The sequence below is a fragment of the Tursiops truncatus genome, chromosome 2, assembly GCF_011762595.2.
Source record: "Tursiops truncatus isolate mTurTru1 chromosome 2, mTurTru1.mat.Y, whole genome shotgun sequence".
NCBI classification, from domain to species: domain Eukaryota; kingdom Metazoa; phylum Chordata; class Mammalia; order Artiodactyla; family Delphinidae; genus Tursiops; species Tursiops truncatus.
This window is the reverse complement of record NC_047035.1, coordinates 97,894,788-97,919,591: the sequence shown is the minus strand read 5'-3', so window position 1 is coordinate 97,919,591 and position 24,804 is coordinate 97,894,788. Positions and strand designations below refer to the sequence as shown.

The 24,804-nt window shown below is 39.8% G+C and overlaps 1 protein-coding gene across 4 annotated transcripts in view; it reads left to right on the top strand.

Moving 5' to 3' along the window:
- RAB27A (RAB27A, member RAS oncogene family) overlaps positions 1-23,246 on the top strand; it is a 74,397-nt gene extending 51,151 nt beyond the window's left edge. For all 4 annotated transcript variants that reach the window (XM_073801037.1, XM_019946663.3, XM_073801038.1 and 1 more), the window contains exons 3-6: positions 4,273-4,358; positions 6,377-6,480; positions 11,606-11,729; positions 20,907-23,246. In XM_073801037.1, the coding sequence (XP_073657138.1) occupies positions 4,273-4,358; positions 6,377-6,480; positions 11,606-11,729; positions 20,907-21,105 (513 nt within the window). In that variant the 3' untranslated portion in view covers positions 21,106-23,246. The remainder of the gene's footprint in view (positions 1-4,272; positions 4,359-6,376; positions 6,481-11,605; positions 11,730-20,906) is intronic.
- Positions 23,247-24,804: the final 1,558 nt, after the last annotated feature.

The window sequence follows — 24,804 nt, the reverse complement described above, 5'->3', positions numbered from 1 at the left end:
GTTGAAGTTTAAGTTATTGATTTGAGATCTTTCTTGTTTTTTAATATAGGTGTTTACTGCTAAAAATTTCCCTCTGAGCACTGCTTTAAGTTCACTTGATATTTTTTGTATGTTGTGCTTTTCATTCATCTAAAAGTATTTTCTAGTTTCCCTTGTGTTCCTTCTTTGACCCATTGGTTATTTAAGACTGTATTGTTTAATTTCCACATATTCATGAATTTTCCAAATTTCTTTCTGTTAATGATTTCTAATTTTACCACATTGTGGTTAGAGAACATACTTTGTATGACTTCAGTTTTTTAAATTTATTGAGGCTTGTTTGATGACCTAACATATGGTCTGTCCTTGAGAATGTTTCATGTGAACCTGAGAAGAATGTGTATTTTGCAGTTGTTGGGTGAAATCTTCTGTAGATGTCTATTGTGTCTAATTGGCTTACAGTGTTCTGCAGGTCTTCTGTTTCGTTGTTCATCTGCCTGCTTGTTTTATCCTTTTTTTTTTTTTTTTTTTGCGGTACGCGGGCCTCTCACTGCTGTGACCTCTCCCATTGCGGAGCACAGGCTCTGGACGTGCAGGCTCAGCGGCCATGGCTCATGGGCCCAGCCGCTCCACAGCATGTGGGATCTTCCTGGACCGGGGCACAAACCTGTGTCCCCTGCATCGGCAGGCAGACTCTCAACCACTGTGCCACCAGGGAAGCCCCTGTTTGATCCATTATTGAAAGTAGTATTGAAGTCTCTAAATATTATTGTCAAATTGTTCATTTCTCTTTTTATCCCTATGTATCCTTAATAAATCAGCCCTTTTATCATTATAAAATATCCTTCTTTGTCTCTAATAACTCTTTTTGTCTTCAAGTCTATTTTGTCTCATATTAGTATAGCCACTCCAGCTCTCTCTTTGTTATTGTTTGCATGGTATATATTTTTTTCATCCTTTTCCCTACACCTTTTTGAATTTAAAGTGTGTCTTTTGTAGATAGCATATAGTTGGATCATGTTTTTAAATCCATTCTACCAACCCCTGCCTTTCACTTGGAGTCTTTAATACATTTATATTCAATATAATTACTGATAAAGTAGGATTTATATCTGCCATTTTGCTACTTGTTTTCTGTGTATCTTATCTTTTTTCTGTTGTTTTGTTATTTCTTTGCAACTGTGTTACATAGATATTTTCTAGTATACTATTTAAATTCCCTTCTCATTTTTTACTATATATTTTTTGAATTATTTTCGTAATAGTTCCCCTAGGGATTACAGTTGTCATCTTAATTTTTAACAATCTAGTTTGGATTAATACCAATTTAATTTCAATGCCATACTCTGCTCTTATGTGGCTCCATTTCCTACCCCTTACTTTGCACTGTTATTGTCATACAAATTGCATCTTTATACACTGTGTGCCCATCAGCACAGGTTTATGATTATTAATTTATGCAGTTGTATTTTAATCAGATGGAAGGAAAGAGTTGCAAAAAACCATTTATACTGTCTTTTATATTGACCCACGTAGTTATCTTTACTGGTGCTCTTTATTTCTTTGTATGGATTCGAATTACTGGCTAGGGTCCTTTCATCTCAGCCTGAAGCTCTGTCTTTATTATTTCTTGCAGGGCAGTTCTGCTAGCAATGAATTTTCTGTTTTTGTTTATCTGAGGTTGTCTTAATTTCTCTTTTAATTTTAAAGAATAGCTTTGCTGGATATAGGATTCTTGGTTGACAGTCTTTTTTCTTTCAACACTTTTTGTCATCCTACTGCCTTTTGGCCTTCATTTTTTTTGATGATAAATCAGCTCTTAGTCTTATTGGGATCCCTTGCATGTGCTGAATCACTTTTCTCTTGCTGCTTTTAAAATTCTCTCTGTCTTTTGATTTTGACAGTTTGGTGGTGATATGTCTAGTCAGTATCAGCAAGCTTATCCTTCTTGGAGTTTACTGAGTTTCTTGAATGTGGAGATGAATGTTTTTCATCAGATTTGGAAAGTTTTTGGCTATTATTTCCTCAAATAATTTTTCTGCCTCTTTCTATCTCTCCTTTTTTTTATTTTTATTTTTTTACGGGATTGCTAGTATGCATATATTGGTATGTTTCATGGTGTTCCATAAGTCTCCAAGACTCTCTTCACTTTTTTTAAAAAAAATTAGTTAATTTGTTTTTGGCCGTGTTGGGTCTTTGTTGCTGTGCGTAGGCTTTCTTTAGTTGCGGCAAGCAGGGGCTACTCTTCGTTGCCGTGCGCAGGCTTCTCATTGCGGTGGCTTCTCTTGCTGCCGAGCACGGGCTCTAGATGCATGGGCTTCAGTAGCTGTGGCGCATGGGCTCAGCAGTGTGGCTCGTGGGCTTCAGAGTACAGGCTCAGCAGTTGTGGCATGCAGGCCCAGCTGCTCCACAGCATGTGAGATCCTCCTGGATCAGGGCTCAAACCCACATACCCTGCACTGGCAGGTGGATTCCCAACCACTGTGCCACCAGGGAATTCCCTCTCTTCACTTTTATTCATTCCTTTTTTTTTCTTTTGTGAGTAGACTAGGTGATGTCAATTGAGCTATCTTTAGATTCAGTGATTATTTCTTCTGCCAGTTCAAATCTCCTCTTGAGCCCCTCTAGTGAATATTGCACTTCAGTTATAATTTTTAACTCCAGAATGTCTGTTTACTACTTTTTATAATATCTATCTCTTTATTGACATTCTCTATTCAGTGAGGCATTATTCTCATACTTTCCTTTGATTCCTTAGGCATGATTTCCTTTAGTTCTTTGAACATATTTATAATAGCTGATTTAAAGTCTTGTAAGTTCAACATCTGGGCTTCCTTAGGAATGGTTTCTTTTGGTTGCTTTATCTGTGTGTGTGTTCCTATTTCTTTGTGTGTCTTATAAATTTTGTTGAGAGCTGAACATTTAAATTGATAGAATGTAGCAACTCTGGAAATCAGATTCCTCCCCATTCCCAAGGGTTTCTTGTTTTTCCCGTTTATTTTTGTCGTCACTGTTTGTTTAGTGATGTTCTTGGGCTAATTCTGTGAAGTCTGTATTTCTTGTTACGTGCAGCTACTGAAGTCTCTGCTTAGTTAACTTAGTGGTCAGCTAATGAGTGGACAGAAAGTTTCTTAAATTCTTGAGCCAGTATATCTCTCAGCTTTCTCTGAGGGACTCTGTGTGTGTGTGCTGGGATGTTTGCTTAATGCTCCTGCAGGCAGTTTACAACTCTGCCTTAGCCTTCACTTCTGCTTGAGAAGAGTCTCAAGGTCAGCCAAAGGCGAGAGATTAGGGCATTTTTAGGTCTTTCCTGGACATATGTACAACCATGCACGTGAGCCTGGCCTAGTAGGTTCCAAGGAATATTGTGAAACTTTTCAAATCTCTCTGTGGACATCTCATATCTTATCTTTAAGATTTTGGGTTAGATTAGGTCCAACTGGTCTTGCTGCCTTTGGTAGCTGTGATGTTAAATAATTGCTGCTGATTGCTTTCAATAAATGGTCTAAGGATAGGGTTTTCTCATAGAGCAAGTTAAGTCAGATAAAATAAAGGCAAGACTTGGGAATGGAGCTTTACAGGCAGATTTCAGACACTACTCTGGGGATGAGACTTTTGGGGAACTCCAAACCTGTTCTGCCTCTCCTTCCTACAGTGGTTGCTGCACTGATGGTTTTCACAGCTACTGTAGTTGTGCATCTGTTGGTTTTCAAGGCTACAGTGGAGCTGGGGAGGGGGAATGGGAATAGGACAAGTTAAAAAGGCACAAAATTTACAATTTTTACTGATATTCAGCTGTTTTTCTTGAATAGGTGCTCCTTGGAATGTTGCAAGCTTTTGTTAATTTTAAGGGTTTGGAAAAAGTTGATTTTGACTGTTTTTGCCAGTGTTTTTATTGCTTTGATGGAGGAAGAGATTTTCAGAGGCCCTTCCTATAAAATTGTTTTAAGAGTACTTTTTAAACATAGGATGGGGAGAAGGTAATATTTCCTGAAACTAGCGACCTGAGGGGACTTTGAGGAAAGGTGAGCTGATTATTATTTTTTACTACAAATTATGTATTACTTGTATATTTTGTAATATATTTATAAAGATATATAATGTACATACATCATTTAATACAAATTATTGTGTTACCCAAAGACGATTATTTGGAATAAAATACAAATAAGATTGTATTCCAGATGGGATTTCCTTTAGAAGTTTAGATGATTAGGGGAGTTGTACTGAATAGGAAAGTGAGAAGAAGTTCTCTCAGAAGTTCTCTTTTTCTCTTTCATTTTTCCATTTTAGGTGTACAGAGCCAATGGACCAGATGGAGCCATTGGCAGAGGCCAGAGAATCCACCTGCAGTTATGGGACACAGCAGGGCAGGAGAGGTATGAGATCTTCACTTACGTGCTCCTTACTGGAGGAAAGGGGAAAAACAGCTGCACTCTTCACGCAGTGACCTGAGCAGGAAAAGGCCAGCTGATTAGTTGATTTGCACCTGGATAAGACATGCTGCCAAATTAGCAGGAAATGTATCAGTCTGAGCTGATAATGGTGGCTTTATTTCATACAAGGTCAAAGGAAAAATGGATCCTTTTCAAAATGGACCCTTTTACTTATGGACTTTTTTCTTTTTCTCCCACCCTTTTTTTAGATCTGTATACTTTCCTCCATTTGCTTTTGCTGTTTACTCAACCACAAAGAAAGCTGTAGAGTTGTATGCGTTATTCTTACCTGATTGTTGAAACCTAGTAGAAAATCTCATTGGAATTAATTTATAGGGTCAGAGGTTGCATGACAAAAATGTCACATGAAATCTTCATATGAAGTTACTTTTTAAAAATTGCAGTATAGTTGATTTACAGTGTTGTGTTAATTTCTGCTGTATGGTAAAGTGATTCAGTTATACAAATATATACGTTCTCTTTTATGTTCTTTTCCATTATGGTTTATCACAGGATATTGAATATATCCTGTGATATATATCTATATATATATATATATAGAATATATCTCTGTGCTATATAACAGAACCTTGTTGTTTATAATAGTTTGCATCTGCTAATCCCAAACTCCCAATTCATCCCTCCCCCACCCCTCTCCCCCCTTGGCAACCACAAGTCTGTTTGAAGTTGCTTTTAGTTAGCTATAGCCATGTTAGCTCTCACAATTTCCTTGAAGGATTTTGTTTGTTTAACTTTTTATCATGGGAAACTCCGAGTATATGCAGAAGTAGAGAGGAGAGTACAGTGAACTCAGGTACTAATTCCCTGGTTTCAACAGCCATCAAGTTGTGGCCCATCGTACTTCACGTATATTCCTCACCTTTTCCCACCACCCCCACCGCCCAATTATTTTGAAGCAAATCCCAAATAGCAAATTATTTCATTCGTAACTATTTTGGTACGTATCTCTGAAAGATAAGTACTCTTTTTGTAAGAACATGGATTAGAAATAATTGAGAAAACTTAAAAGAGCGGATTAGATGACAGATTCGTACCAGTATTTTCTTCCCTGGAGCCTTCGCCTGTCAGTTGCAGGCTTTGCATAAAAGCAAAATAAGAGAAAACCTGCTACTAGAGGGGGAGAGAGAGGAGAGAGAGCAGGATAAATCCTTGGTGGAGAGAGTACCAAGAAAGGGGAGACTGAGGCGATACTATCCCCACCTTAAAGCCAAAGAAATGGTTCTCAGAGATAAGAGATTTCTTTAGAGACTGAACATTAAAAGGTCATGGAACACATTGTGATGTTCAATCAAGTCAAGCTTTCACAGGACAAAGAAGACAAACACAGCAAGCACCATTGCTTTGGGCCTATTTAACTCTTAATTGTACAGTAAATTCTTGGTTGAGACCAAGGAATCACGAGCTAGTTCTTGTCATCCCTGTCCAGCAGGCTGGGTTTTTAAATCACACGGCCTATTAACACATAAACTTTTATCAGTCAGATAAATAACTGTAATGTACATGTTTGGAACAGCATCATCTAACTTATTTAAAATTTTTTAAAAGTTTACACAGATGGTCTTTATTTTAAAAGAAAATTGCACGTTTAACTTTGGATAATTGTTGGCATTTTCGAAAGTCTAGATTTGTTTTCACATATTCTTTCTTGCTCTAGATAACTACTTACTATATTTTGTATGCTATCCAATATCATTGATTATGTACATAATTTTACACTGTTGAAATTATCTATTAATGTAATACAGTAAATCTTGCACAAATAAGATTTATGCATGTATAATGTGCATATATAATGTGAAGTTACTAGAAACAGTGGCATGTTATTAAACATCTAACTTGTTTTTGATGAACTGTTGTAAGAGGCTGAGGGCACTGCTGGTGGCTTTCTCTCTCAAGAGTGGGGCCATGGTTTAGGTGACCAATCTGCTTTATGTTCCCAGGTTCCGCAGCTTGACAACCGCATTCTTCAGAGATGCTATGGGGTTTCTTCTGCTTTTTGATCTGACAAATGAGCAAAGTTTCCTCAGTGTCAGAAACTGGATAAGTAAGTGTTAATAGTCTCCCTGACTCTTGCTTCCCACTCCCTGCAGTAAAATCCCTTTTATATTCTACTTCTTTTGTAAGTTGTTCTGTAAGAGCTCCTAGTGCTGTTTAAGATGCTGTTTAAAGGAGCAAGGCTCTTAGTTTAGGGGTGAAGATAACTGAAATACTCTGCTTTCCCTAGTCATGCTCACTTTCATTTGTTGAGTGCATCCTGCACTCTAGATACAAGGAGTGCTTTCTATGTAATCTCTTCATCAGTCTTTTCCACAAAGGGGACTCTCATCTGCATTTTATAGATGAGGAAATAGAAGCCTAGAGAAGTGCTATCAGGTATTTTACCATCCCAGGGTTTAAAACGTATATTACATTGACCCTTTTGAAAGCTTAATGGACCCTACCCCTGGCTCCATGCCTCTTCTGTATTTTGAGGCCCTTTCTACTTTTAGGGCCAGAGCATTTACCAGGAGGATCCCGTCATAGAAACCTCTAGAACTGCATTGGCCAGAGTGGTCCCCAGCAAAATATATATGAACCTGCATTTTGGCTCTTTGGAGACAGCCTAATCTCTTACATGATTGGTTATAGTAGCCATTTAAAATACTGCTACTTGACCAAATGTATCATTTTCTTGCCTTGCAAATGTACATTTTCCTCTGTTGGTTGTATTAGTGTTACCTTAGAGAATCTATTGAGAGGGCTGTGATGTTAAATTCTTAACATCAAATCTTTAAAGTGAAAACACTTATTTCGAAACACCCACTACTTAAGAATTTGGAGTTTTTGTATTATAAAAGGGTAATGGGCTGTGGTTTTTATAGTAGAAAACCTTATTTTAAAAAATGAGGGACCTCCCTGGTGGTGCAGTGGTTAAGACTCCGCCTGCCAATGCAGGTGACACAGGTTCACGCCCTGGTCCAGGAAGATCCCACATGCCGCGGAGCACCTAAGCCCTTGCACCGCAACTACTGAGCCCACATGCCACACTACTGAAGCCCGTGAGCCTAGAGCCCATGTTCCACAACAAAAGAAGCCACCGCAATGAGAAGCCTGTGCACCACAACGAAGAGTAGCCCCCGCTCGCCGCAACTAGAGAAAGCCCGCGCGCAGCAACGAAGACCAAGCACAGCCAAAAATAAATAATTTTTAAAAATAAAAAAAAGAGTTTTTAAATAAGTAATTTATTAGTGCCTTGTGGTTTTCAAAGCATTTTCACATAGTTTGTGTCTGATCCCCACGTGCCGCCTGTGAGCAGATGCAGGGAGGTGGTGTGTCCTAATTTTAGGATGAAGATGCTGAGCCTCACAGAGTAACAGACTTGTCCAATGACATGGAGCTTATGGCTTTTGATTCAGTGGCCTTTTTCCCCCCTTGATTCAGTGGCCCTTTATGTTCTTTCTCAACTAAGTTGATCACTAAGAGTTGAAGAGCTATTTAATACTTTAAATATAGGTTCCCCAATTTAGTCATGTTTACTGGGCTTCAGTTCGTTAAATGCCTGCCTGAGTCACACACCCTTACAATTGAAGGGTGGTGGCTATTTCTAATCTCTTATCCTCATTCCTTGCTCATCATTCTCGCCTCTGCATCATCGGAACAAATTCTGGGGCTTTCTTAAGTCAAGCACTTTAAAAGGATTGTTGTTAGAGATGGGCTCATAGAATCTTAGCATCGAAAGAGCATCAACCCACCTATTTTTCACTGGCAGAAACTGAAACCCTGGACAAGATAAATCTTGTCCATTTGGGCTTTATGGCTAGTTAGATGAAGAACAAAATCATGTGAAATTATGTGTATGTATGTATTATTTTATATTTTCCTTATAGTGTAAAAGAATTCTTTTTGCCCAGTTAGGTAAAGAAAACATGCATATTGGAGATTTCGCATCTTCAATGGAAAGTATTCTCCTCCCTCCAGCCCCGTTTTTAAAAAAATGGTATAAGGTTCAGTGTCAGAGGTGGTAATAGCAAATCTTAATTAGGAATAAAAATTTGTTAATTATCTATACATTTTATTTTTCCTCTTCCTGTTAGTATTTTGACTATTAGAGGGATCATTCATTTCTTCTTTTTTTTGGTCAAATTAAAAAAAAAAAATATATATATATACACACTAATGGTGATAGAAGAACAGAGGCAAGTGTTGCATTGAGCAGGTAGCTGAGTCCTGGGCACTGAAGGCCCAGGGGGAGGAAGCAAGTCTGCCCCCTCCCTTTGCTTCTCTAGAGCTGCTTTGCAGTTCCTTCTCCCTTGACCCAAGATCTGTCCATGCCATCTTGGGCAAGGGGTAAGAGTCCCAAGGTGATCCCTGCTGAGTTTAGGAGACTGAATAGAGAGCTGTGTCCTCTGGGCCTGAATTTGAAATCTGAGAGCAATCAGATAGTTTTTATCACTCACCTGTCTTTCTGGAGCTTGTAGGAGGAGCCAGTCATGCCCACAGGCAGCGTGTTTTGTAGGGAAACTCTAAAGCAGCCTATATTTCTAAACTTTTCTTCTGTAGCCTCACATAAATGGGACAAGAGCCCAGCAGGTATATTTTTAACGTATTTTTGCCTTTATATTTTTATTCCTGTTATTCTCTCTGTCTTAAAAGCCCTCCTCACACCCACTCCCATTTCCTTAAAAAGTTGAGTTTCACTTTTTCTTTAAAATATAGCAAAATATGGCCTCCATGAAATTTTCTGTGATAACTTTGTTGGATTAAATTCTTTCTCTCCTCTTAACTCCTATTACCTTTTGTACTACTTACAGGGTCCGTATCACATACCACCTCTAGTTGTAGTTATTTATGTATGTGCTTTTTTCCTTGGTGAGATTTTTTTAAAAGGATTAATCAATTTACTTAAAAAATACTTTTTATTTGGCTGTGCCGGGTCTTAGTTGAGGCATGTAGGATCCTTAGTTGCAGCACGCGAACTCTTAGTTGCGGCATGTGGGATCTATTTTCCCTGACCAGGGATCGAACCCGGGCCCATTGCATTGGGAGCACAGAGTCTTTAGCCACTGGACCACCAGGGACGTCCGTAATTTACCTTTTTTTCTTTTGTGGCTGTGTTGGGTCCTCATTACTGCGCACGGGCTTTCTCTAGTTGCAGTGAGTGGGGGCTACTCTTCGTTGCAGTGCGCAAGCTTCTCATTGCGGTGGCTTCTCTTGTTGTGGAGCACAGACTCTAGGCACACAGGCTTCAGTAGTTGCAGCACGTGGGCCTCAGTACATGGGCTTCAGTAGTTACAGTGCCTGGGCTCAGTAGTTGTGGCACGTGGGCTCAGTAGTTGTGGCTCATGGGCTGTAGAGTGCAGGCTCAGTAGTTGTGGCACACAGGCTTAGTTGCTTCACAGCATGTGGGATCTTACTGGACCAGGGATCGAACCCACGGTAAGTAATTCACAGATTTTGTAGAAAAGTTGGGAAAAAAGAAAAATTATCAGTTATCGTACTTCCCAGACTCCTCAAAGTAAATACTATTAAACATTACTACTGGTAATACACAGCAGCTCTAAATTCTTTATTATATTAACAATGATTGTCAAGTGCAAGCATGCATCTAGATCCCCCCAGAGGGCTTGTTAAAACACAGATTCCAGGCCTGAAACCCAGCCTTCCTGATTCAGTAGATCTGGGGTGGTACCTGAGAATTTGCATTTCTAACAAGTTCCCAGGTGATGGTTAGGCTGCTGGTCCATGGACCTTACCTGAAGAGTTGCTGAATTAACTCATTTAATCCTCACCTAAACCCTATGAAGTAAGTACCGTCATTATCACCATTTACAGATGGGGAAACTGAGGCACAGAGTGGCCACATAACTTCCTCAAGGCCACACAGCTAGTAAATGGCAGAGCCAGGATTCAACCTTAGACACCCTGAGTCCTGAGTTCATGCTCATAACCATGACACTGAATAGACATGGTGTTAACAGAGCACAGAGTCTCTCTGGAGACGACAAAGGTTTCACAGTAGAGGTAACTGAGAGGCAAGTCTTAAAGGAAGGGTTGGGATTCCCTGAAGGAAGGTTGTATTTGGGTATTCAAGGGTGTGGGGACAGCATGTGTAACAGCCTGGAGGAAAGAAAGGTCTCTGCTGTTGTTGGAAATGGTACACAGTTTGGTCTTGCCTGTATGGGTCTTGTTTCCCCTACCTGTCCCTTGAGGGCAAAGGTCAGTGTCCTGAATTCTACACCAAGTACAGGCCTCCCTTATTGCTCAGTAAATACTTGCCGATTTGACTTTCTCCTGATAAGATATAGCGAACATGACTTTATAATGAGGAACTAAAATGTCAACACTTTTCTGGTTAACCATGATAAAAAATAAATTAAGCCACACATTTTTGAGGATGTCTTATTGTGCAAGTTTGGGTTGCTTTCATTTCATTGTGGAGTGTGATGAGGAAGAAATAAGGCTTTATTTTCCTTCTTTGGGAGATTAAGCTCTTTAGCTTAGTTGAATTTCCCTTGATTTAACTGCTATTAAAAATTATTGCCTATTTACAGGTTTTCAGGTGAAAAGAAATAGCAGCTATGGAGTAAGAATTGTAGTCTCCTGCTTCTTGGTTCTGGTGACAGAATCATTTACTACTTATTCTGGGTTTTCTGTCTTCATTTGATCCTATATTTTGTTTGTTTTAGGTAAATTGATTCTGCCTTAGGATAATAGGAAAATGTGAATAACATTTCAGATGGAAATAGGTTAGTTTATAGAAAGACAATTTGTTTTAAAATGTCATTGCTATGGAGAGAAAATATATGACAAACAGAGCTTTAAGATTAGCCATAAGCACTAGTAAATCCTCCAAGTTTTTTTTTTCAAATGGCCTTCATAAGAAAGACAGCTATGTTGTATGTGTATGCATGTGTGTGTGTGTGCGTGTACATAACTTTTGGAGAGAGAACAAATTCTCCCATTCCTCTCCGATACAAATAAGCTGGGGTATGTGCATAAGGGTAGGATTAGTTTTACATCTCTGCCCCATCCATTTAGTTTTATAGCTTAGGGTCTTGGTGCTTTGAAAGAATTATATCAGTTCCTTATATCTGTGTATCCATTTACAGTTTCAAAGCACTTTTGCATGTATTCTCCACTGATCATAGACTTACATTACTTACCTATAATAAATTTTCTTATATTAATAGGCCAGCTACAAATGCATGCATATTGTGAAAACCCAGATATAGTATTATGTGGAAATAAGAGTGATCTGGAAGACCAAAGAGTAGTAAAAGAGGAAGAAGCCAGAGGACTTGCAGAGAAGTATGGGTGAGTATTTTTGTGGAGGAATCTACAGGGCAAGTTTCCAATACAAACATTTGCATATGAATGGATAACAAAAAGGGCAAAAGCAAAAAATTGAAACACTCAGATGTAGCCCTTGGGGGGAGGTGTCAAATACCTACTTTGCATATTAATATTATATGATATGGGAACCATAGCAACAGCAGTGGGCGAGGGTCCTCATTCAGTGCTTCAGTACCGTTTTTCTCAGTCTCTTGGTGTTTGAAGAAAGACAGCTTTGAGGTCAAATGCCCTAACTATGTAAGGCCTCCTTTCCAAGATGCAGGTAAGAGACACCCAGGGTAAGGAAATTCTCTATATTCAGCGAGGAAATTTCAAAGCCAGTTCCTATGCTGCTGTAGAGAGCTCCCGCAGACAAGAAGGCCTTATTGGCTTTGGAATACCTGTGCTGGGAGAGGACTGTGAAGATCCCCTTTGGTTTAAGCTGTGTTTTTGTGCTGGAGAATCAACTAAATACTGTCTTCCTCCTTTAGCTCAGGGAATAGGTTCGTAGTAGCAGCAGCATTAACTGGACATGAGAGAAGGGGTCAGCCGCTGCTAATTAAGGTGTCTGGGGCACGTCTACAAAACAATTCGTGCTTTACTTTCTTTCTGCCTCTAATATAATGAGAATGCAAATGTGTATGTATTAATTACCCTTAATATAAGTGGGAGGCAGCAAGTAGGGTAGAGAAGGAAGGGGAGAGAGAGAGAGAGAGAGAGGGAGAGAGAGATATGGTGTGGGGTGTCAGTAGGCTGTGTGTAGGGGCGTTAGCACGCTGGCGACCTCTGTTAGGCAGGCCCGAGGAGGCCCTTTCCCTTTTCTTTGTGTGACCCCTGCTTTGTTCTTCCTTGGGCTGATTGAGTTCGGAAAACACTCAACAATGGGGCTCAAACCGGGGGTGGGGGGGAGTGGAAGGCCCGGTGGGAAGGAGCCAGAGTTTGGAGAGCTTTGAACACCAGGTAAGAAGAGTGGACTTGATCTCCCGGGACACAGGAAGTTGTCGAAAGCCTTCAAACGTGGAGGGCTGTTATGAGTACTTTCCCAGGTCAGTCTGGGGATGACGAGTGGGGTGAAGTGGAGAGCTGTCGGGCAGCCTTTGTAAAGTGTTGCTTTGTGTCTGACTCTGGAGCCCACAGGGCAGGCAGTCAGAGGGAAAGATGGATTTGAAGTGGCGGAGAGCCAGAACCAGCTGGGACCCGTAATCATGGACTGAAACTTGTATCAGTTCTTATGGCTTCTGACCTGGATGGTGTGGGTGTCCTACAGAAGCCAAGACCCTTTGCCACAGAGCTAAACACACACACCTGGCCCAGGAGTTGGAGAAGCTGAAGGAGGATCTAGGGGAAGGTGGAAAGGGGGCAGGTCTGGTCACTGGTCTGTGCCAATGAGATGAGCTAGTGGAGAAGCGTCGATGTATGAGCAGAATGGCTGCTCCTTCACTTCTGCCCTCTGCATCCCCCCCGCTGCATCTCTCTGTGGTCCACCCTGACTGGGAAGGGAATTCTGGGAAGTGTTGTGCAATCTAGCCAAGCTGACAGATTGCAAAGCCACCACAGGTAGGGAGTGGGGGCCGGGCACTGGTATCTTTTAAAAGCTCTCCATGTGATTTTTGTGAGCAGAGGTTGAGAACCTCTGACGGAGGTGATTCTGAAATGGAGGCTGACAGAGCCCTGCAGGCGATTCTGATCACCTGATATGTCCCCTCCTCTCATGAGAGGCACTTTGTGTAAAGTAGTGGAAGGAAAGAGGGAGGGATCAAATATCATGGAGGATTCTGTAGTGTTGAAGCTGGGCGCTGTGTTGCAAGGGGGTGAGGAGGAAGTAAGTGATGAAGCAACGGAAACTGTGGACCATGCTTTTGAGAAGTGTGTTTGCAAAGACCAAAAAAAAAAAAAAAAATAGGGCAGCTAGGGGAGTTAGCTGGATCAAAGAAGCACATTGTCAAGCTTTGTGGGGGAGTCTGGATTGATTTCTTATCCCTCTGGCCTTCTTCAGCCCTTTGCTTGTTTCCTCTGGGCAGGTTCTTAGGATCCCATCTCCTGCCTGGTATGAAAGAGCCTGGCATTGCTTTCTGACTATATGGGGGCTCTGGGGATAACAGGGATTGTCTTCCCTCTGTGCCCAGGTTGGAAGATCTGGGGAGTATTTCATAAGAGGGACTCAATGTAAAGTTTCTGAGCTGAGTTAAAATAAGGAGAGGAGAGATTAGCAGATAAGATAATTGAAATTATTGAAGAATGGAAAGGGGTGGAAACGGACATCCTTCAGGATTTAGGAAGCATAAAATAGAGTTCTGTAGGCTGTTTGGCAGAGGAAGGTGTAAAGGGGAAATTTGGTTCACATGCGCTTCACAAATTTGAACATATAAGTTTAATGATTATTTTCAGAGAAATCTTTTTTTCACTTTTAATAATCGTAATATTTTCATTGGTTGCACATGCACTAGAGGACTATGTTGGTTAGTCCATCTATGTGCTAACACTCAGAAAACAGTAGTTTACGGCATATCTTCATATCTTTTGTACGTTGTCTGATAAATTTGCATTTTTTGTTACTATCATATTGCCTTCTCTCCTCAGTTCATAAAAATGGGTCATTGGTTCACAGGTGGTTCTCTGAAATATACATGCATTTGGAGAGTGAAAGACTATGTCTCAGAAAAACTTTGCAAACCTAATAAAAACATGTTACAGTGCAAATATGGAACATAAATCTGTGTCTGCTGGGACAAGTAAATCTGAGAATGAGGGCTTCATGCAGCAGCCCAAAATAGAAAGGGTGAATTGGATGCATGATGATGAATATTCAAAAAATTAGTTTTAGTAGACTAAGAATCCCTTCACCCCTAGTTACCTTTTTTTTTTTTTTTTTTTTTTTTGCTATAAAACGTGGTTAAATTGTAATGTGAAGCTCTTAGGTCACTTCCTAACACAACAAAGCGATGTGCCCCGTAAAGCAGTCGAGTTTTTTAGAACAACTACAAAATAATGCTTTCTAGTATGTAATATTGAATAATACTGTCAATGAAATCGGAGAAGAGAGCAAAACAGAGGGTTATTCAAATTTGTACTTCTGCCAGTCAAAACTATTATAGTTCACACTGTTGCTGAAATACCTTTAAAAATAGCTACAAAGTCAGTGACAAATATATTAAAAGAGAAAGCAGAATGCAACATTGACAACATTCGTCTTTTAGATGATACCGTTGAATCTCAGACTTTAGTGTGCTCCAGCTTCACCTGAACGCTGTCCCACTGAGTTTCTCATTTAGTACGTCTGGGATGAAGCCCCACATTTTACATTTCTAGCTGATTCCTAGGTGCTGCTGCTCTTAGTGATTGAGGACAACACTTTGAGACCCACCTGTGTAGATGTCAAGTTACTATGAGCTGTGCATGCTGGCAGATATTTTCCTTGACAGCAGAGCTGGACAAGATCATTATGCACAGAATATGAAGAAGGTGTGTACTTGTGCCATGCTTGGAGAAGGGAAATGTGCTCAATGACTTAACATCGGAAAATCCATGCTAAATCCAGGAGGATTTTTTCTCTTGAACAGTTAATGATATCAGCTTTGATACAGACTGGGCAGGGGCACTGGGATTGGTACCAAAGGAGCACCAGCCACAACTGGGTGGGAAAGGACTTTATTGTGAGTGAAAATGGTTGCATCTAAGCATCCTTCTACCCTCTTTATTCACAGAAGATAGTTGGTGGTCAATATAAGCCTTTTGTTTTTGATTCAGGGTCGAGGGAAATAGAGAACATTATGAATATGATGAAAGTATGATAATTGGAAGTATGTATTTCACATGTGCTGTGCAAAGAAAGAGTCAGCAAATTTTTAAAAAATGAGATATAATTGATATATAACATTGTATTCGTTTTAGGTATACAACTTAATGATTTGATTTATGTATATATTGTGATATGATCACCACAGTAAGTTTAGTTAACATCCATCACCACATGTAGTTACAATTTTATTTTCCTTTTTTTTTTTTCTGGCCACACCTGGTAGCGTGTGGGACCTTAGTTCCCAGACCAGGGGTGGAACCCGTGCCCCCTGCAGTGGAAGTGCAGAGTCTTAACCACAGGACCACCAGGAAAGTCCCATGTAGTTACAGTTTTTTTTTCTTGTGATGAGAGCTTTTAAGATCTATTCTTAGGGGCAGCAAATATAAGACAACTCTGTTCCCCCACTGGAGACTGCTGGCTAGTGATGAGAAGGGTGCTCAAGAGTTTCTTGAATGAAAGATGTGTTAAAAACATTGATTTACAACATTAGTAATACGAGTACAGACCATTTCTGGGATTTCAAGTGGCTTAGCTCAGCATACTGCTGTCAGTGTCTTATCTAGTCTGAACTAGATGAAATGTATGAATAGCTTGATCTCTAATAGTTTTTTATTCTTTGAAAATTTGTGGACATCCGACCCTTATTCAAGAAATAAATTAATGCCGTATCATTGGGCACATTTTAAAACCACACACATAAGCTGCAACTAAACAGATAAGGCTGATTTCCAGAGCCCCAAAGACTCAGTAGAGGACCTGAATTTCATTTGGGCACAGTCTCCCAGGCTGAAACAGTTTATACCCTCACTGTTTCCTGTAAATGCTTGTTCATTTACCAGCCAACAGGCCATGAGGAGCAGTGAGACTTGCTTCTTACCTTAGTGAAAAATATCTTCATAATTTCTGGACCCACACGTGAGCCAAATATCTAGAACCATTGGACAGAATCACCAAATACACTTGCTTTCATTCCTGGGATCTAAGCTCTTCTAGTGTTGTAGAAATAAGTCATGGAAAAGAAAACATCTAAAAATGTGGGTCCTAACCTATGACATGAGCTGGATATAGGTGTCTCGGTGAAAAGCTGTAAATGATAATGCCCACCCTAATTTTCGTTTTGCGCATTATTTTTTAATTTAGAAATTTGTGATTTATCAAGTTATTAAAAGCACATCAAAATTTGTATTCTGCATGTGTTCCAAAAGGTCATTAAGTGCTCGTTTACAGATTGATATCAATTAGCTGCACATGATTTTTTCAAATGTTTGGCGGTACTGCTCCCTAGTCATGCTGCTCTAGCACCACCATGTGGCGAGAAGGAACAACACACCTGTCTCCATGCTTAAAAGGGGGACAATTGATCCTCTTGAATTTAAGCTAAGATTACTAAATTTTTGCCTAGAAAGTTTTAGGAAAAGCAGAATATTATTTTTAGAGAAGAAGAGAACCCCATTAGATGAACACTGATTGAGCACTTGCGGATGCTAGGCTTGTGTTAAGCCCTTTACGTATATTATCTTATTGCCTCCTTATCAAGACCCCATGAAGCACTGTTAACACCTCTTTACAGACGCGGAGAACTGTTCAGATAAAGTAGCCCGAATGCCTTCTAAAAGTGAGCATCAGGAAGATATGGACATAAAAATATGACTGACTCCATCCACTAGACTTCCTATGCCCTTAGGACAAGCTGAGCAAGTCCAATTTTCAAATGTGAGCACAAGGCACATTTCTGTGTCTGGGGCATCATTTTATGCTGGAACAGAAGTCTTAATTCAGGGTCTTTGATGTGCACCTCATCTAGTTTGCTTTTTGTCTGGCAGCTCAAAGAACTGAGAGTAGAGAGGAGTGATCTCTAGCACTCATTTATTCCTATAGAAACAAAAACCGTGTTGCCCCAATTGCTCAGAAGACTCTGAATAATTAGTCAAAAGATTTTAAGGCTGTTAACCTGACTCCTGGTCACATCACCTGAAGATTCACAAATGGCCAGTAAATATATTTTTAGTTTGTTACTAGAATTTGAATTATAACTCTAAACTATATCTCATTAATACTGTACCTATTTTAATATGAGTGACTTAAAAATGTACACCTTCACTCATATACCCTGAAATTATACCAATTAAATATTTGCTGAAGTTAGTAAATAGAGAATAGCTCATAGTTCTGCTAGAGGCACCAGTCATTTATACTTCAGTATTGATCAGTAAAGTAAGATCCATTTTCTCTCAGCATTTAGTGATGATCACTTGGGGGCAGTAAGGAACCTCTTATGGTTTGACAGGGACTGGAGGGAGACAAATGCTTTGAAGCATGAAACATTTTGGCTAGGACAGATCTGAGTGAACCATCTCTGACGTAGGGAAGCATGGTTCAGTTTACCAGAATTTAGGGCAGGATTGTATATCAGCTACATTGTGGATTAAATCAATGCTTATGGGCTAGTCTGGAAATTTAATGTTTATAATCTTGCTGAGGTCTCTTGGAGCTATGATTTTCCATGATTCAGTGACATTGTTTCTATGTGTCCTAAGATTTAAACAACAAAATTAAAAACAAACTTTTGTAACCTAACCCATTACTGCGTTGGAAATAAGGAATGTTTGTCAATGACACATTTGTCAAAAATTACGCATTTCTAAGTGCTTGAAATGTTAACTCATTTAATCCTTAATAGGAAGATACTGATATTATCTAGTTTTATGGATAAGGCAACTGAGGCACAGATGTTAATAGCTTGCCAGGGCTACACAGTCGGTAAGGAGTCGTACTAGGATTTGAATCCCGGCAGGCAGGCTCCAGAGGTTATGGCTCTTAACTATTCTCCAAACTGTCTGTAACTTCCATGCATAGGTTTTATTATTTTTGTTTTGTTTTTTTGTGTTTTTTTTGCGGTACGCGGGCCTCTCACTGTTGTGGCCCCTCCCGTTGCGGAGCACAGGCTCCGGACGCGCAGGCTCAGCGGCCTTGGCTCACGGGCCCAGCCGCTCCGCGGCATGTGGGACGTTCCCGGACCGGGGCACGAACCCGTGTCCCCTGCATCGGCAGGCGGACTTTCAACCACTGCGCCACCAGGGAAGCCCGGTTTTATTATTTTTTAAAAAGTATTTTCAACTGTTCTTTCTCATTTATGCCTTAAAAATTATTGTGAGATAATTACCAGGAGCTGAGATGGAAGAAACTATGGAAAATAGAAATAGCTTAATGGAGATCCTGTTGGGGAATTCATTGAGGCTGAGGACTCTATAGCTGGAAGGATATTCTTAATTGACTTCGAGGAAATTTTAAAAGTAAGATGTACACTATTATGACTAGTATTTACAAGAAAGTTTACTGCTCAACTACTTTTTTATTTTTGTATTTCCAGTTTCAGCCCATTATTCTCTGAGGGAGAGATGAGTTTTTCAGTTGCTTTTCCATTAAACTATAGCTTTCTGAATGGTGATAGAATGATCAAGCCTTCTCCTTAAGTATAAGAAATGTTCTGCAGATATTAAATGATTCTTCATGGGTATAATTGAGAAAGAGCACGATGGAGAAAACCTAAGTATTTAAATTTTGAGAATTCTTAATCTAAAATGCAGCTCATGTAAAAATGGCAGCATTACAAAGTGTCCCCAGGACTTAGCTCAATCACATAGGTACTTGATAAATAAGTATTTATTCAGTCCCCACAAAGAATGTCTTCTTCAAACTTGGTAAAGAAATACTGCATGTGACCAGGGGGATGGGAAAGATGTATTACCTTCATTTTGTGGCTAAGGCACCAGATGAAGAGGTAGGGAAAAAAGACTGACAGTAACCAAAGAGATATCCAGGCAAGAGGTTTAAAAACTACTGAGATGATGTAATTTGCCCAGTGGACCCTTCTCTGATTAAGATATTTTAGAGTCAGCATATGAAGGGCTATGAACATGGTCATGGTAGAATCAGTGGAGCAACCATGTCCTTCAGAACTCACAGATAGGTAGATAAATCCTCAAATGAAGTGATGGTTCCTCAACCGGTTTTTAAGAGCTATACTCAAACAGGAGAGGATTGTAGAGTCCAGTTGCAAGGCCTGTTACCTCCCATAGGAAGCGAGCAGATAATAAGGCAACATCTTGAGGAAATCATAATGGACAAATAGCCTTCCATCCCTACACATGTGCCCCTAATGTGCTTCTTGGTGACACAGGAAGCAGAACAGTTGTGAAAAGATCTGTAGAAGTAGTAAGAAGGTTAAAACAAATCTGTAAACGCTCTCCTGTGGAAGCTGCTGCTAGCCAGGAAATGAAAGAATAACCAAAGTTGTAATGAGAGTCATTGATGTAGTGTTAACATGCTATGAGAAGACAAGAAAACAAAGACATTCTTCAGGAAAAGTATTGTAATAGAGTTGGATGTTAAAGTCTCTATAAATGTAAGGAGTATTTTACTGAATTCAATTGCAGGGCTCCCAGAGGTGCTAAAACAACTTTCTTTCGTAGATTTTACATCTAAGAGCATTTTTGGTCAGATTCCTTACTAAGTGGTGGGAATGGAATCAACAGTTTGAAGAAAATACAATTTTATCACTATTTTCATGACTTTATTAAGAAGGAGGAAGAACTTGGCAGGTGATTGATTAATCCCCTTGCAAAGACTGACTCTAAGTATGAAAGGTGACCACCATGACAAGACTGACGTCTTAAGAATATGTGAAAAGTAGCCTTACAGTTTTGAAATGATGCTTTGTGAGTTACTAAAAAATTACACCTAACCTCGGGTCCTGGGATAACAAAACAAACATGCTTAAGATCGATAATACCTGAGGAACTCTGAAGTGCTGTGGAATTCAGAATGTCTTCAAGTGTGTGGTCCAGGAATACAGCCTGGAGCTGACAAGTGGCAAAGCCTTTGACAAATACAGCCAGGGACCTCTGAAGTCTCTCTTATATCAGCTTTTTTTTTACCCCCCCGTATGTATCAAGTGAAACAGAGTTTTCTGTTTTGGAAATCCTCATGCAAGTATGCATATTTGGAACCAGTGGAGCCTATAGTTTAAGTTGGTTACACTAGAATCAAACAGCTGTGGATTCAAATCCTGGCTTCGCTACTTTCTAGCATAATGAAGTTGGGCACGTTGCTTTATCTTTCTGAGCTGCAGTTTAATCATCTGTTAAATGGGAGTAAACACTTCCAGAAGTTTTACGTCTGTTAGGAATTCAGTGTCAATCATTTTATTTTTCACTTTTTAATGTGGCCTGTGTGGCAAAATGCTTTTGTTGTCTTGTATATTTGTATTCTTCCGATTTTTAAAGTTGAATTATCAAGAGCAAAAAGGTCACTGTCCTTTCCCTTCACATGTTGTTACCCGAGTTGTCACTGTCTTCCAGAATCCCCTACTTTGAAACTAGCGCTGCCAATGGGACAAACATAAACCAAGCGATTGAGATGCTCCTGGACCTGATAATGAAGCGAATGGAACGGTGTGTGGACAAGTCCTGGATTCCCGAAGGCGTGGTGCGATCCAACGGTCACACCTCTGCAGATCAGTTGAATGAAGAAAAGGAAAAGGGGTCATGTGGCTGTTGAAGAGTCCAGCGAGCTACACAGTAGTTCAGGTGGCCCATGTCTGTGACCTTCTCTACGGTGATACACACACGGCACAGGGAGAAATTAACGGGCATTGTGTACAAACTGCTTCTCACCATCCCAGTTAGACCTATCAGTAGAGCATCCAGTTTTAAAATTACTTTGCTGCAGCTTTGTAAATATTTCTTTAAGATTCAGCCTGAGAGTTAGGAGAAATATTTCACATGGCCCAAAGTGCCTTATAAAACCTTAGCCCATGGCAGTAGATCATTTAAGTAGTCAGGATTTTGTAGCCACAGAACAGTGCATTTATTATGTAGAATGACTGAAGATACTGTCACCTGCCTTACCATAGATAGTCCTGGAGTCTCACATTCAAGATCTTAGACGTAATATCAGTGTTTAATCCAAATTTGAAGACCCTTACTTGCACCCAAGGGACCTTCTAAAATGCCATCTAAACCATTTGAATGTTAAATAAGAATATACACAAATGATGCTTCAATGTCTTTGAGTATTAATTTATGTAAGCATTCTGTTTAAAATGAAATAGGGCAAATTATTGCCCATATCTACAGACCTTGGATAAACTGGATCAAGAAATTGTATGATCATTGTGACTGTTGCTGGTGGGAAAGGGCTTGGGGGTGAGGCCTGGGGGGGCTTAATGTTGTATAAGCAGCTGAAGGGGGACTTCTGGCTCCCTGCTAGATTCCCGTTGCTCTGAAGGGTTGATTGAAGGGCCAGGGAGCTAGATTTTTATGGCTTTCGTTCACTGTGATGTGTGCATTTATACGTGGCCTATGTGCTGACCCCATCTGAACATAGCTGGTGCTTATGCCGAAGTTATTTGTGATAAGTAAACATTTAGCTTCTTTTTCTTCATATGTATAATGTTGGTCTGGCATCCTCAGGCTGCAGTTTCAATTAGCTTGTGAACGACTCATCTTGTTTTCACCCTCAGTCTCTATATTGTTGATCTTTGCAACTTGTTTTGTTTTTACATTGGTGGAATTGAAGGAATTATCTTCTAATTACATAAAATATCTGTTTACTATTTGGTGGAAGATGGATGTTTGTGTTTAAGCAGTTACATTTGTACTCTAGCTCAGTATAAGAAAAATGGAGTGTTCTGTAGCCTGTAGTTTTCCTTGAGATCATGGGCATTTACTGTACTTGTTGGGTCTTTCCAAGGTCATGTACTCTTCCACATTGCCAAAGTGTCTTTTTAGCAAATTAAAGGTGGTTTCAAAATATGCTTCATGGCAGTTGCTTACAAAAATCAAAGGGGAAAATTCTTATTTATTAAAGTAGTTTAAGTAAAGTAGATTAAAATTTCCAAAGAGCTTAATGGCTATTTAGGAAGAAACACCCACCACTCATTATAATTTAAATAAAGAATAAAAATGAATGTATTTTGTGGTGGCAAATGTTTGGCATAACAGTAATTAGAAAAATACAGCTATGATGGAAAGTAATTACCTTTATGATGATTTTCAAACGGTTTTTTGTTGAGCATCTGTCCTGGTTTTTTTTTTTGCCATTGCCCTCCCACCATCCCCTTAAGAAACTTAGCTGTGTTTACTAAGATCTTATATATTTCTATCCATGAAATGAGGACCTTTTTAAATACTAAGGATTCATTGAGTCCTATGCATTTGAATTGTGTACCTGGTGAGAAAAAGATCCAGACATTTCAAGGGCAGGGTCATCCTCACAGGCAGTGCCTTCTAAAGTTGCCACAAGGCTTGAGTGGAGTAAATGATAATTTTATAGCTACATATCAGGGAACATTTTATATGATTCATTTGTACAGTTAAAAGGAAGACAATATCAGTATGTTCCAACCTATTTAGGAACCAACTGAGAAGTTAGCTACAGATTCCATCGGCCTTAAACATAATACACAATTAAACATATACATGATATTGGCACATGCAAGAGCCATCTTTAATTATTGAAGTAAATAACCTGTATTCTCTTTGGAAAGCATTTGTTTCAATTTATATTGAAGTACCAATATAAATTTTTGTGTGTGTCAATGTATTTTCCTATTGACAGGCTTCTGTAAAAGTGAAGTGTATCTTCAGTGAACTGTGTGCCAATTAAGCTTATAATAAAAAAGTGGTTTAATCTGTCAAGTTTGGATGTGAACACAACTTCATTTCCCATCACAATAAAGTTTCAACCAGAAGTCATAATGCTGAAGGAAACCACATTCAGAGACACAAATTCCATTAGGTGCGTGATGAGGGACCAGCCAAGACAACATATTCTGGAGAAGATAATTCAAATATGTTATCCTCGAACATTTACGGAGCATCTACAGTGCAGGAAATGTTGTACTAGCTGTCCTCAGGTGAACAAAGCAAGGATGGTAAGGGCATGAACTAAGACTGGGACTGAGAGATGGGTGCAAGAGGCATTGGGAGCGGTGTGGTACTTGACTGGATGAGGAGGGACTATGTGGGGAAATGGACACTCTTACCTTATTTCCTACCACCACTGTTCACCCCACTTACTCCTCCACAGGCATACGGGCCTCCCTGGAGCGGCCAAGTATGTTCCTGCCTCAGGAATATTTGCTGTTCCCTCTACCTGGAACGCTAGTCTTCCATATATCTGCATGGCTCCCTCTCCCATCCGTTAAGACAGTTCAAATGTCACGTTGTCCAAAAGGACTTTACTGATCACCTTATTATAAAATAGCAGTCGGGCTTCCCTGGTGGCGAAGTGGTTGAGAGTCTGCCTGCCGATGCAGGGGACACGGGTTCGTGCCCCGGTCCGGGAAGATCCCACGTGCCGCGGAGCGGCTGGGCCCGTGAGCCATGGCCGCTGAGCCTGCGCGTCCGGAGCCTCTGCTCCGCAACGGGAGAGGCCCGCGTACCGCAAAAAAATAAAATATCAGTCACTCCCCCTCATGGCCCCAACCAGATTGTCACCTGCTGCCTTGTTATCCTGCTCTGTTTTTGTACATGTCACTTATTACCACTCAATATATTTGTATGTTTGTCTCCATCCACTAAGATATAAGCTCCATGAGGACAGGGACTTGGGAAGTTTTCTTCAAAATTGTGTTGCCACTACTTGGAAAAGGCCTGGTATACAGTAGATACTCAAATGGTTATTGGTGGACTGAATAAAGGACTTAAGATGCAGCAGGGTCAAGTGAAAGAGTTTTCAAAACAGGAGTCACTATTAATATTCAAAGACAGGAATAGAATTTGAAAGTAACCACTTCAAAAAATGTTTAGAAATGCTCTCATATAAGAAATCCATATTGGTTTATTATGAGAAATTAGGAAATCTGAGAAGTATATTCTGGTGTTTTGAAGTTGATGTCAAGATAGCTAATAATCTATTGAAGAAATGTTCAATGAGGACTTTTTGGCCGCTCCACATTGCATGCAGGATCTCAGTTCCCTGACCAGGGATCGGAGCGCGTGCCCCCGACAGTGGAAACACAGAGTCCTAACCACTGTACCGCCAGGGAATTCCCAATAAGGAGTTTTTTTTTTTTTAATTGAACTGTTGTTGATTTACAATATGTGTTAGCAAAGTAATTCTTTGCTAACATTATGCATACATTATATATGTATAATATATACATGTATATTCTTTTTCAGATTCTCTTCCATTAGAGGTTATTACAAGATATTGAATATAGTTCCCCGTGCTATATAGTAGGTCCTCGTTGCT